Source organism: Parasteatoda tepidariorum, chromosome 10 (genome assembly GCF_982258835.1).
Source record: "Parasteatoda tepidariorum strain Cologne lab strain chromosome 10, Ptep-v5.0, whole genome shotgun sequence".
Lineage (NCBI taxonomy): Eukaryota > Metazoa > Arthropoda > Arachnida > Araneae > Theridiidae > Parasteatoda > Parasteatoda tepidariorum.
The window spans coordinates 20,295,029-20,308,514 of NC_141764.1; the positions used below are offsets into that span (position 1 = coordinate 20,295,029).

At 29.3% G+C, this 13,486-nt stretch overlaps 1 protein-coding gene across 2 annotated transcripts in view; it reads left to right on the forward strand.

Moving 5' to 3' along the window:
• Positions 1–13,486, forward strand: part of LOC107456011 (mitogen-activated protein kinase-binding protein 1) — a 90,906-nt gene that overhangs the window by 9,062 nt on the left and 68,358 nt on the right. Inside the window, exons 1-2 of one of the 2 annotated variants that reach the window (XM_043051177.3) lie at positions 2,875–3,172; positions 12,768–12,854. In XM_043051177.3, the coding sequence (XP_042907111.1) occupies positions 12,768–12,854 (87 nt within the window). In that variant the 5' untranslated portion in view covers positions 2,875–3,172. Of the gene's footprint in view, positions 1–2,874; positions 3,173–12,767; positions 12,855–13,486 lie in introns of those variants that run through there. The other variant, XM_016073776.4, reaches the window with a different exon arrangement.

Genomic DNA, 13,486 nt, shown 5'->3' on the forward strand with positions numbered 1-13,486 from the left:
ATTCAAATGCGTTATTTAAATTTCGCAGGTCGTAAATAATAACATATGAAAAATAGTAGGATTTGAAAAAATGGCCTGTAAAAAATGCTAAAATTAAGATAAGAAACCCTTCCGAAAATCAACAATAGCCGAAAAACATGGGTTATTCATGGAATCAGTGAAGATGGGCTATTTATATATAACTGTAAACTGTAACAAAAGGTGATTAAAAGTGAACAATACGAATATCGCTTGTCTTATGAAATATATTAGCATTTTAAACGCCGTGTACGATTAATTGTGAAAACACTGGGGTTGCCAAATCAAAAAATCAATAATTAAATGCGTTAAATCAAGTTTCGAGTAAAGTATCGTAAGAATACGTATGAAAATATCGAGATTTTAGAAAAAAATCTTTGAAAAGTTTGTTGCAATATCTGCCTAAAGATGCGATTGAAACTCCGCATGAATTTATGATGGAATCTGTGCAAATCGAGCTCCTCAAATATTAAAATTTATTGTGCACGATTGTATTCAAATCAGTATATATATTTAAAAATATCGTAATATTTTATAAAAGGATTTCCCTATCGCAATATAATATTGTATTAAAAGTATCAGGATTTTATTGACTTGGTTCGATTTTTTTTCAGTCATTTTTGAAACTTTTTTACGGAGAAAAGCAGCATTTTTTCTCGTTTCATTTATTTACTTATTTATTTTACAGCCAAAAAAAATTTGTTTCTTTATAATTTGACCATAAATTTTCCCTTTACTGTTTAAATTTCCCCGAACCTCGTTTGCGCATATTCAACACTCTTACCGGATTTATTGGGGAAAATATATGTTTATTCCGAGACAATACGTGTCTGAATCGAATTTAGTATCTTAAAATATCGTCTGCAATAATTAGCTTATTTAAGGTAATGCACCAAACCATTAAGATTGCGTTTTGGTACATATAAATTCTATAATTTTACTAATTTTAATTTGCTAACAGCTATTTCCTAAGCAAAATAAAGTGAAAAAAGTATTTAAGGGGGTTCGGTACCTCCTATGTTGACAATGTTAAAATGGCATATTTCGATGTACCTTTTTAAAAAAAGTATCGTAGTTACAGCTTTGAAATTTTTTTTGTGTATGTAATAGATATTCTAGATTATACTGAAGTGAACTTTTTTAAATTTAGTAAATTAAAAGAAATTTAAAAAAAATAAATTACACAGCATGACAGAAAATTTTAAAAGCTTCACATTTTCATCCAAAAATTTTGAATTAAAAAAAATATTAAGTATCTCCAAAAAAACTGCTCACTTCAGCACAAACTACAGTACTAAAGGAACTTTTTAAATCAAAAATCAAAGTGTTGTGATCAATAGTTTTCAAGAAAAGGTACATCGAAGCAAAAAAAACATAGTTTTGAGTTATTCGCATTTAAAGCGTAAATATTAGACTACCAACGATATTTGAAATTTAAATTCAAAAATCATATTGTTTCTAAGTTATAAATCTCGTACTGCTTACATTTCAAACAAATTACTCTTAAATGTTTCTTTTATTTGACTGAAAAATAGGTTTTTATACTATACTCTCCTCACTTTTCGAGCGAATAAAAAGCCCTTAAAATTTTCAAACTGAATGCGATAAATATAAAATTGTATAATTCATAAATCACCCATAAATTTTATTCATGAAAATTGAATATTTAAGTCTTTACCAAGATGTTTTGTTTAAATTTAAATGAGTTAAAAGTATTTTTGTTAAAAAAAATAACAATATTACAAAAAAAATCTAAGAAAATGCATATTTCAAGATAAACATTCTAAACACAGAAATAATTAACAAAGAACTGTAAATAAGAATTTACTTCAAAATTAGAAATATTATGTAAAGAGCATTTAAACAAAAAATCAAAATGATGTAACTAGAAATTAGGGAGAAAAAAAATCCGGTCCAAGGTAAATTCAAATAATGTAAACGAAATTCCTAATCTATGCTGGTAATGACAGCTTCAAAACAATCCAGGTCCATAAGAAATGTTTTTTTTGCATTTCAGTACTTTATTTTCTTCTCTTTTACGTAAGTAAACAAAAACGTAATGAAGAATTTAAAAAAACTTAAAAATAATGACCTAATAACAGTATAATAAAAGAACAAAACAAAAATAGACTTAACAAATCAAATTAATGTATATCTCAGTTTTATATTCAAAATTCTCGAAAATCGCATGGAAATAAACAACAAACAAATAATCCAGTTAAAGTTACAATCAACTAAAGTTATTGTAAAGTTGAAATTATAAATAATTTTTTAATGACTTGGTAATAGCACATGCAAAAAATAATGGACATTATAATGTTTACGAAATCGTCTGTCAAAAGTGGGCGTGGCATGGGTGTTTTCGGTTTGTTTACATTTTTTAAATTAAGTTTAAGTGCACTTCTACGTGGATTTCAAACAAAAGCAATATATCGTTAGAAAGCTAATTGTTTCTAGTTTAATTATTGATCAAAATCTCAAATTCGATTTTTTGAAGGTCTTTAGGTACTGAACCCCCTTAAGCCTTTTAATCTAGAAGTTACATTCCAAAATACAATTGAGGTGTCATGGAGGGTTCGTTGCGTTCAGAACAAATATTTTTACGAAACTGCCAAAATATTTACTTATCGTTTGATGGCAATTGAGACTACATTTAAGACTTTATTTTGATTTGTGTAAGTGATTTAAAAGAAGAAGAAGAAAAAGTTTCAATAAAAGATTTTTTTTTTTTCCCTTCATAGTCTGAATAAAAAATGGTATTGTTTTGTTTCATGATAAGAAGTGATAATTTTAAATGGTGGTTTGTTCTTATCTACAACTACTTGTGGGAGAAATGATAAAACGCCTTTAAACTCTACTCAATGCTTTGCTTCCGAAATGAAAACTACCCCTATGAAAGCATACTTTTGTCTTAGCATCTTTCTGTGTAGAGATATTTTTGTCGCCTTTCGGTCGGTGGGTTGTAACAGACCCTTTTTTTAACTTACGTTGTTTTAAAAATGACTGCTGAAATGCTTTGTTTGTTGTTCGGATAGTTTCTTTCATCGACTGTCAGGATTTTTTTAAGTGTGGAATTATGCGTGGATTCTTGTTTTGAAAAAGGTGATATTAAAATTTTAGTTTCACACACCTACAGCACATAACAGTGTTGATTGTAAGTATTTTAATTATTTAAATTTTCTCTCAGACTTTCTTTGATTGTTAGTGCTGCTGTACTTTTATTATTATTATAATTATTACTACTGTATACAGTGTGTTAAGAAAAATTAACATCCTGATTACTTTTTGATCAAATAAATTGGATTTTTTTACGTACTAAGACTGAATTATTTTGTTTGAGACCCTAATCTTAATTATACTAGTTAAGTAGATCAGGCGATATTTTAAGTTACCAAATCAGACACAAAAACGTTCTTTCTCTGAATAAACATTTTTTCCGGCCGATTTGAATTTTTGACCATCAAAATATTGAGGTTAGTTGCAATGAGGAAAATAAATTTCCAGCAAATGGGTTCGAAACATTTTAAGGGAATTAAAAAAATTAATGCCCACAATTAAACAAATTCGTTTATCCAAAGATAATTCCATGCAGGCATTAATACTTATTTTTGTTAATCTATTTAATAATGATCGAAAAATTTTAATAATGGTATGCCATATATACATCATTTTTAAGCTTAAAATTTTGATTTACTAAAGTTGAACGAAATTAGTCGGTTTCTGAATTATCCAATTTTAAATCGTGTATTTAAATTTTAATTTCTAAATTTGTATGTATACATTGTTTTGTCACTTGGTAAATTGGTAGTATTCTTCCACTTCTAAAGAAGTTATTTGTAAGGAAACTATTGGTTATCATTTTGGAATTGCTAAGAAAGTTGTTCTCCAGTAAACCATCACGGTATCTTTGACAGTGTTGAGACCTGAAAAATACTTGACGCAAGACGGTAAATGAATTGAAAGCAATAGAAAAGACATGGTGATAGGCAAAATATCTGGCCACAAATAGAGTGAGATGGAAAGTATGATCGAAGCCCTATCCTCCTATTCGGAGTGAAGAGGAATATAAATGTAATAGTTCTCTTGCATATCTTAAAACTTTTTGGCGACGACAAACTGTAAGCATTTTGGGCTTTTTTGAAACCGAAACTGTTTCTCAATTTGGACTGAACTTGTAGGAAACATGCGATAAGAAGCTACCGAGCTAGCTGGTTTAAGTTCTTTGCTACTTTTCTAATTGCAAGTGTGACTGATAAGTAAATGTTAAGGGCCATCTCATTTTCTGTCAACTGATAATGGTCAAAATTTAAATTTAAAAAAAAGAGCTTGGAAAGAGTATTTGGTGTTTTTCTAAAAGAACTCCCTTTTTTCTATAGCTCTCACCTATGTTTTAAAATATCTATATAAAACAAAGTTTAAATAAAATAAAATTAATTTATTTAGCTCGAGAAAAGTTTTTTTTTAAACTCGTTCTTATATAATAAAAAAAGATATGAAGCTGTTTGTTTTTATTTATTTGTTAGCTTTTTTAAAATAAATTTTATGTTTAACATATCTTCCAATATTAAAAGGGTGTCCCGTTATAGATTTAATAATAAAATTATTTCATTATCTTTAATTAATATTATGCGTTTACTTCTTCTCTCCCCCCACCCCAAAAATGACACCTAATATTGACCCTGTTATTTCTGCTATTTTAAAGGCACTTTTAAGTATTATTTTTTTTAAGTCATCTAAGTAAAGTCTACTTACACACATAAAAATTTGAAAACGTTTGCATTGTTATTTCATGGCGGGGGGGGGGGAATACAATTTTTCGTCTATTTTCAAAATGCTGTAGTGCCCTTTTGAGTCTAGAGAGAGTTGTCATTACGTGCTACAACTGAATGACGAAATGTCAAAATTTCGTGACAAATTGAATGAGATACTATCATATTTACTCAAAATATTGTACAGTGGGATAAAGCGATTTATAGGCAGCTGCTTTTAATTCTGTAATTCTTCCCTATAAGGTATCTAAAAATATTTTATGTTCGCAAATTTTGATTATTTTTCTTTTAATATTATAATCAAAATGGTACTTGTTAGGGCCATGTTTCGGCGAATGCTCTTTCGCGTCGTCGTCAACATGAATATTCGTTCCTAAAACTGTTACTACTGATAACTACCAAAATTACCGATCTTTAACAATACCAGTGATATTTTTCCAATTTTACTCATTTATTAACTTATCAACACCCAACATAATGTATTCAATAATTGTCATTAAATGCAATCGCGATATTTTTTGGTACTTAGTTATTTATAATAATCGTTCTATTGTTGTATTCGATTATTAAAACTATCAATATTAATTAATATTATCAAATTTGATATTTGTTGTTGCATTGGCTTTGCAACTTGGCTTTGTGATCCTTGTAAATTGATAGATACCATCGAATCAGCTGTGTTATAGCGCTTTTTTTTTTTTTTTCATATCAAATATATTGATGGTCTAAAAAGTTCCACGTTTTGTTACTCAAACTATGAATACCATTTAACTGTGACCGAGATTTATATAGATGCTTTTTTTTTCCCCTTCTTTTATTGTATAATAGAGGGATTGGCAACTTCAATCTTCAATAAAACAAATTTAACTTTAAGACTTGACGAGCAAAATTAAGCAACTAAAAAAAATTCTATAAGAAAAACAGCATCGCTCCAAAATACATCTGCGAGACTGATATATATTCTGATGCTCTAATTACAAGCAAAAATATATCTTTTGGTATTTTTTAATAATAAAACACAGTCTAATAGTTGCTAAAATATCTGTTAGATTATTGGGTTAGTACTAAAATATAAAATCCCCCAAAAAACAGTTTGATTTTTTATTCTTGTCATTCATCATTTATAAAAATTGATTTGGTAAATTAAAGAAATTTTAATGATGACTAGCTGTTTTTTTTTTTTTTTTTAAATCTGAATGACTGCATAGTTGAAAAATTATTATATGCATTATAAACTTTAACATTTCCCTAGAAATATGCAAAATTTCTTATTGTTTAACCTTAACAGTTGTTCAGTGAAGGCAGTGAGAAGCAGGCTTGGCGAAAATTTTCTGAAACAGTGAACTTTTTTTTTAAAACATATATTTTTTTTTTTTTTTTTATAATTTAAACGACTTAAAACTCCTCATGCACCACAAAGTATAGCATGAGGCTTACAGTTGTAAGTAAAAAACAAAAGGAGAAAAATTTACAAATTTACACTAAAAACAAAATTCCGCAAGGCCGCAAGACTTTCAATACTTTTGACCAGTTCTGATAAGACAGGTGGCCAACAAATTTAAAACATATATTGAGAAAGATTTTTTTTTATTGATCTTGCGTTGATGATAATTCTTTATTTTCTTGGGTATTTTTCTTCTGAAAAAGATTTTCTCAATTTCTTAGTAAAACCACAAAACGCTTTTGCTTTAAAGTGACAAACAATTGGAATCCTTTATCTACCACAATGAATCTATCTTGTACTCGTTGCCAATCTCGCATTTAAATTTTTTTTGTTATGGTCATAGTTTTAATTCTTAATATGAGCCCTCTTATAAAAATCTATATTCATATAGGGCTTATAGTTCTTATTTACTTTGTATTTCCTAATTTTTGCTTAACAATAAGCAATGCTAAAAATATTTATTAATATAGTTCATTACCATATTTTTCTAAGACATTTGTCTTTCTTATTAATTGTGTAATTTCCTCAAATTTAAAGTTGGAATCTTAGCGTTAAATGGATGATAGGCGCTGAAATTTCATCGTGTTGATTTTGGTGAATAGTTAAATATTTTAATCTTTGTTACGAATTGTTATCGAAATGAATATGAATAAATCAGAACTGATGAAACGACTTATAAAAAAGAGGCGTGTGAACGGTGCTTTACCTTGTAAGGTAAATATTTTTCTTGCTAGCATATTTTGTTATGTTTGCTTTTAAAATAATTCATGCATATTTCTTTCGATTATTAAGTCTTATTCACTTTTTAATTTTATGTAATAAATTTTTCCAACGTCGGAATGTGTACGTGTGACGTCTCTCATATATTATGGAAAGCTCTTCGACATAAATATGAACTGATAATTATTTTGTAACTGGTGTTGTATAAAAATTAGCTAAGCGACTTGGCTCGCCAAGGTTTTTATTATTTTTTATTTTATTATCTGCGAGAAGAAGAGGGATTAAGTCTCTTATCTGAGAGACGGGAATCATACGACTTTTATTTTTATAGCTAATAATGTCTATGTGTTAAATGCTATTTTTTACCACAGATATAACTACCAGCAAGTTATGTAGCAATTTTATTCAGTTTTGTATTTGATTTAGCTAATTGTACTCTATAGCTAAATGCAGGGTTGGGGTTTTGGACGTCCTAAACTGGTTTCGGACAGGACACGTGGGTTTTACTGTCTTAAACTGGGTAAAACTGTCCTAAACTGGGTAAAACTGTCCTAAACTGGATAAAACTGTCCAAAACCTTGAACTTTGGTAAAAGGTAAAAAATTCTATAGGTGTAACCATTGTACACATAATAATTACAGGTATCAATAAATATTTGATATTTTTTATACAATTTACTTTAACTTATCAAAAGAAAATAATATAATATAATAGGAAAAGGTTTGTAATTTTTGAAGCTCCATAATCCATTGAACAACAAAAGTAAATACCTAATCCTTTAAATATAAATATGCTTTTAATACTGATAAATAATGTTAGGATAAATAATGTTTTTGCATTTTTAATATTCCAATAATGCAATTTTAAAAAATAATGGTTTTTTAAAAAAAAATACTAAATTTGTTTAAAAATTAACCTTTTATTTTTCACAATATTTTTATAAAAAAATGTTATAATTTTTGCATCACAGAATGATAAAAAAGACATCTATTTTTAAAAAAAATTGTTTTTAAATATAAATATATCAGTTTAAATTAAAAATACAAAATAACTGAAAAATGTATTAGCAGTTTTGAAGGGCATAATATAAGTTTCAGTTACTGACACTGGTGATGTATCACCACTATGCTAAAGGAATTGAACATGAATGAAATAACAGTATTCTTGAATAATACTATAGATAAATAAACCTGTTTATGACTAACCAAACACTTAGTCCCTAATAGCTTAATCTGTATGGCAAGGTACAACTCCAGTTATGTATTATTGAATGAGAGGACCAATTGAACTTGATTACTGATTAATCTTCCTTTGTTTAATGTTTAAATTGAAAAGTCAAAGAATATTACAAAACATTATACTTTTAAAAACAAATATTCTGTAGTAAATTTAATTATCAAAGTGTTATTAGTTCTATGTTTATTTTACCTCTTAAATATTGTTCAGATAAAATTGTGACATAATTTGAGTAAAGGGGTTTTAGACAAAGGGGCTTTGGACAGGACGGTTTAAACCGTGGATTAATCCATTCTGTCCTAAACCTTGCCAACCCTGGCTAAATGCAAACTGATATAGCTGAATACAAGCTGTAAAATGATATTTTTTAGCACAGATATAACAACCAGAAAGTTGTGCATCAATTTTATTTAGTTTTGTATTTGATTTAGCTAATTGTACTATACAACTAAATACAATTTGATATGACTAATAATATTTGGTAGCTAGATTGTAGATAATTATTTTTTTATTTTGTATTTGACAACTTTATAAAAGCTGATGCTGTTAAATTGTGTTAGCTAACTAAATTGAATGATAATAATTGTATTTTTGATATAGCAAAGGTGTCAAACGGACACGGAAAAGCCTGAGTATTTTCAAAACCTGACATAACCCGTGAAAATTTGAATTTTTGAAGAAAAAAAAAGTAAAGGAAATGTTTAACTTCTAAGTCTATCAAATTTTGTATTCTTGAGGCAGAAATACTTTTTTTCTTCTTTTGTATAACTCATTTTTAAATCTTATTGAGCGCGTCAAAAAGTGATTATCTAAATGCATGAGTCAACTAATAGGTGTAAATTTCTGTGGAAAAGAAAACTAAATTTTTCTCCTATTCAAAAGAAAAATCGTTCTGCTAGAACTCTGACGTTCTGCGACAATGTCGCCGGGTCGCTGCGATTCTGCCACAGGGGTTTGCACTAATTAATTAGCATATTTGAGGTCATGCCCCCCCCCCCTTCGAACTATTAAGAATAAGTTGAAATAAACCATTAAGATTTTTATTTTATTTTTGCGCACTATACATTCTTATAATTTCTTATTTCACTTTAGGACTGATATGTTTATAACGTATTTTGCACTTTTTAAATCGAAATCTTTCATTTAAATTTTCTTTTTTACTGAAATGTAAGAAAGTTTAATGCTGCTTAAGTTTGTGCTGAAAAAGTTAAGATTTAAGGAAATGATTTTATACCGTTTAATATTTCGCTAACTTGTAAATTTTAGAAAATTGTAAAAAAAGTAATTTTGAAAATTATAGCATAAAAAGCTTAAAAATTCTAGAAACGTAAAAAAAAAAATTTCATCCAGAACTTCGCTACACACTCTTTGTGGTAATAATCGTATTCGAAAAAAGGAAGAGGTAAGAAAAAAGAACACTGTACGCAAACAAGATGAACATGGTAAGCAGTCATCCAATACAGCGTATTGCAGTGTTTCCCAAAGTGTGGTACGCGTACCCCCAGGGGTACGGGATCAGTTTAGCGCGGGTACGCGCTCTTGTACGAAATATCTTGCAACAAGCGAAAATTTAAAAAATTTTTATTTAAAAACAAAGCTAGCCTGGAAATTTACGATTACGTATTTTTCTATTGGCTTTTTTTTTTTTTTTTTTTTTTTTTTTTGCTGAGTTAACATTTAACAATTAGTGGGGTCAACAACCAGTTGTGATTTTTAACTTTTGTGTAAAAAATATATTAATTTTTTTATTAGTGGTACACAGCATTACGAAAAATTTAGAAAGGGTACACAGAAGTCATAAGTTTGGGAAACACTGGCGTATTGGATGGCTCAATGCAGCGATTGTGTCGGTGTATTGCCCTTTTTTATGCTTATAAATTATTATTATTCAAAAATAAATAGCGTACAACATTGCCATTAAAAAGCATTTTGATAAATTTTTTATAAGAGTAATAAATTTTCAGTTTACGACTACTTATGTTCAATTCCGTAGCCTTGTAATTTTGAACCAAATCCAGAAAACAAGGGAACTCCTGGATAAAGTATTGAGAGAAATTTGCCTTCGTGAAGGACTTTTTGATGGAACTAACCCGCTTTTGCGTTACATGGAGAGGAAAACCGCGGAAACCTTGCCTGATAGTAATAGGACTCAAACCCATAATTCGTCTGCCACTGTGCGAACCGGGGGCGGAATTCGAATCAACCAGCTATCGCCGGGATTTGAACCCGGTCCACCTCATTGGGAGACGAGCACTCTATCCACTGAGAAACCACATTATACTATTTTATCAACTGCTACCCAATGACTACGGCTTTGCCCGCGTAGAGGTACATTTTTAACTGTTTTCATGTTCCCGATATTGTCAAAATTTTTTTAAAACTAAACATCGCTGAAAATATCTTAAATGTACTGAAAAACTTTAATCATAAATTAGTAAATTAACTAAAATTAATATAAGTGTTATAATTTTTTATGCTTTGAAAAAAATTCACATCAATAGTAAATTTAAAAAAAGATAAAAAGTATGATAAAATTTAAATGAATATAAATATATCTGTGATTATCTTTAGAAATATTCCATAATCCTTTGTGCCCTGCAAGATAGTAATATAATGCAATGAATATGGCTGTAAATAACAAAAATGATAATGAGCAAGTATTTTATTTTAACCCTGTTGTTAAAACTAACAGGGGTCTGTCCAGACATTTTGTGAAAGGTCCGTTTTTTGTAAAATTGTGAAAAAATTACTCGTAATTTGTGAATATAAAATAAACGTAAAGTCACATTCTTTCAACCAGGGTCAGCTTTTGTGAATTTGTGCAAATAGGGTCCGTTATTGCAAAAAAAAAAAAAAAAAAAAAAAAAAAAAAAAAAAACTTTTTTAAGGAGTTTCTAAATTGCAAAGACATACAAGATTATGCTCAATGCTGTAAAATTATAATTAAAAAAATTAAATTTTAAAAGATAAACAGCAAATGCAGCTACTAAATAAGCGATGCAACATACAAATATTTGGCATTTAGCCTATACTGCTGAACGCAGAATATTAATATCGGACGAATAAAGGAAGAAGCGTCTGCGAAAGACAAAATTTAGTTCGTTTACGTCTGTCTTTCTCCCTCCCTCCCCTTCCTGGGAAGGGTTTATTCGATTAACAAAACAATAATGAAGATAAACAAATTTGTGAAAGTACCGATTTAAAGAAAAATTATTTTGTGAAGGGTCCGTTTTTAAGTTAAAATATTTTGTGAAGGGTCCGTTTTCATGAAAAGATATTTTGTAAAGGATCCGTTAACGGACCCAAATTTCTTCTAAACAGACCGCTGATATAGTTTTAATAGTAATTTCAAATCTGTCCAGCAACTCTTAAATGACACTAACCACCATAAATAGTTCAGGACATATCAGTATAGTAGGCTGCAGAATTATTTAAATTATTTCCATCTCTGTCTTGAAATGAGATAGAAAGTTCGTCTCAATGCTACCTCGAACCATAACTTGAGTATTGCGTATGCTGTTGCTCGAAAAAGGCAAGCTCCGTCACCAATGATCTGTCTGAGAGTATGTGACACCGTTTATGTTTAGAATTTCTACGGCCATTTTTGAAAAGATCGAATATAAATCCAAGCATTTACTTCAACTAAGTTTTTATTTCTGCAATAATCCTTGTATGAATAAGAGTTATCTACAATGTCAACCCTCATTTATGAAAAGGTACCCAAACATGGAATCGAGTTAACATGTCTTATGTTCTAGTGAATTGGATTTGTATTTTTGTAGTGGTAGGCGCACTACAGTACTCCCCCACCAGAATTATATCCGTCATAGAATTCTATCAACGGATATCACTAGTTGGTTCATTGCTGTTTTGTGAGAAGTCAGGGGAGCTGTAATAAGATCATCGTACTTTTAAATGCTGATCGTGATAGTTGTATTAAGTTCACAATCCTGGTCGTTCATGTGTTGCCATTAGCAGTCGAGTGTATACAGGCCGACGTTTTGTGTGATCGAGACTGAGTAGCAACAGTGCTAGGAGGCGAATAATGTCGCAGTCACAAGTAGCAAGTCAACTGTTCGATGTGAACCATCCATCGAAGTAGGCGTGTTCACAACTCGTTCGAAGGTCGCCAATGTGGTGATGGTGTTATCGACGATGTCAACCTTCATCTATAAATAGGTACACCTAACATAGAATCGAGTTAACAATGTCTTATATACTAGTAAATTGGAATTGTATTTTTGTAGTGGTAGACGTACTGAAATCCTAAATTATTTTAAATAAATTGCCTAACAAAATGGATCTAAATTAACGTCTAACTAATTATTTAACGTTACTTAACTATCACATGTTACAAAATCGGTCAAAATATCAAACTCTTCTTAGTGGGTTGCCTACGTCATGAAAGAAACCAAATTTCATGTTTCTAGCTTCAGTAGTTTAGGCTCGATAATAAAGAACTAGTCTTTCTTTTTGTAAGATTATCATAATTTCTATTTTGAATGTGTTAAGATAGTAATAATAAACTGGATCAAAAAAATATATATTCGTAACGTTCTTTTTTATTTTTGTATTTCCAGATGGATAAATCTTCCTCGGGACCCAGGAAGATTCTTCGAGCCCCTGCATTACGTCGGGGTCGGGAGGTCATTCCCATATCTAGTAGGGTAAGTGCCTAAAATTTTATTTTATCTTCCACATTATAAGAAGAAGTGATAGAGATTTAAGGAATAAGAAGGGTGAAAGTGTTTTTACGTTTCTTTTTTAGAGAATAAACTAAACTTGTGTGAGATGAAATAGAATTTTTTTGCGGCTTTTTCAAAAGATCTGACAATTTGAATTTTTTTCATCTTTTCAAATACATTTTCTCATTATCTATGATTCTTACCCAAGAGTAGCATAAACTTCATTTTGGGTAATTGCATCATGGGATTTTTTTTTTTTTTTTTTTATTGTATCAGCCTTAAAACGCCCTGCTTCAATTATCAAGGTTGTATGACACAATCGCCACTCGGACAAAGTGTGGCACGCATTAAGTTTTACTCAATATCAAATATTTGTGCGAGTGATGACATTTTTATTCCTAAAATATTCAACTAGATAGGATTCATATTGGCTAAGTTCATCTTATTGCAAAATTACAATGAATTATATTACTGCGATATTTCAGGATGTATATTTAACGTTATCCGATACAATGAATACCTAATCGATGGACTGTATTAAACAAATATAAATACTGATCTGAATGAATAAGTAAATATTTTTGAAATAAATCATTTATTGCTCATTAACTATA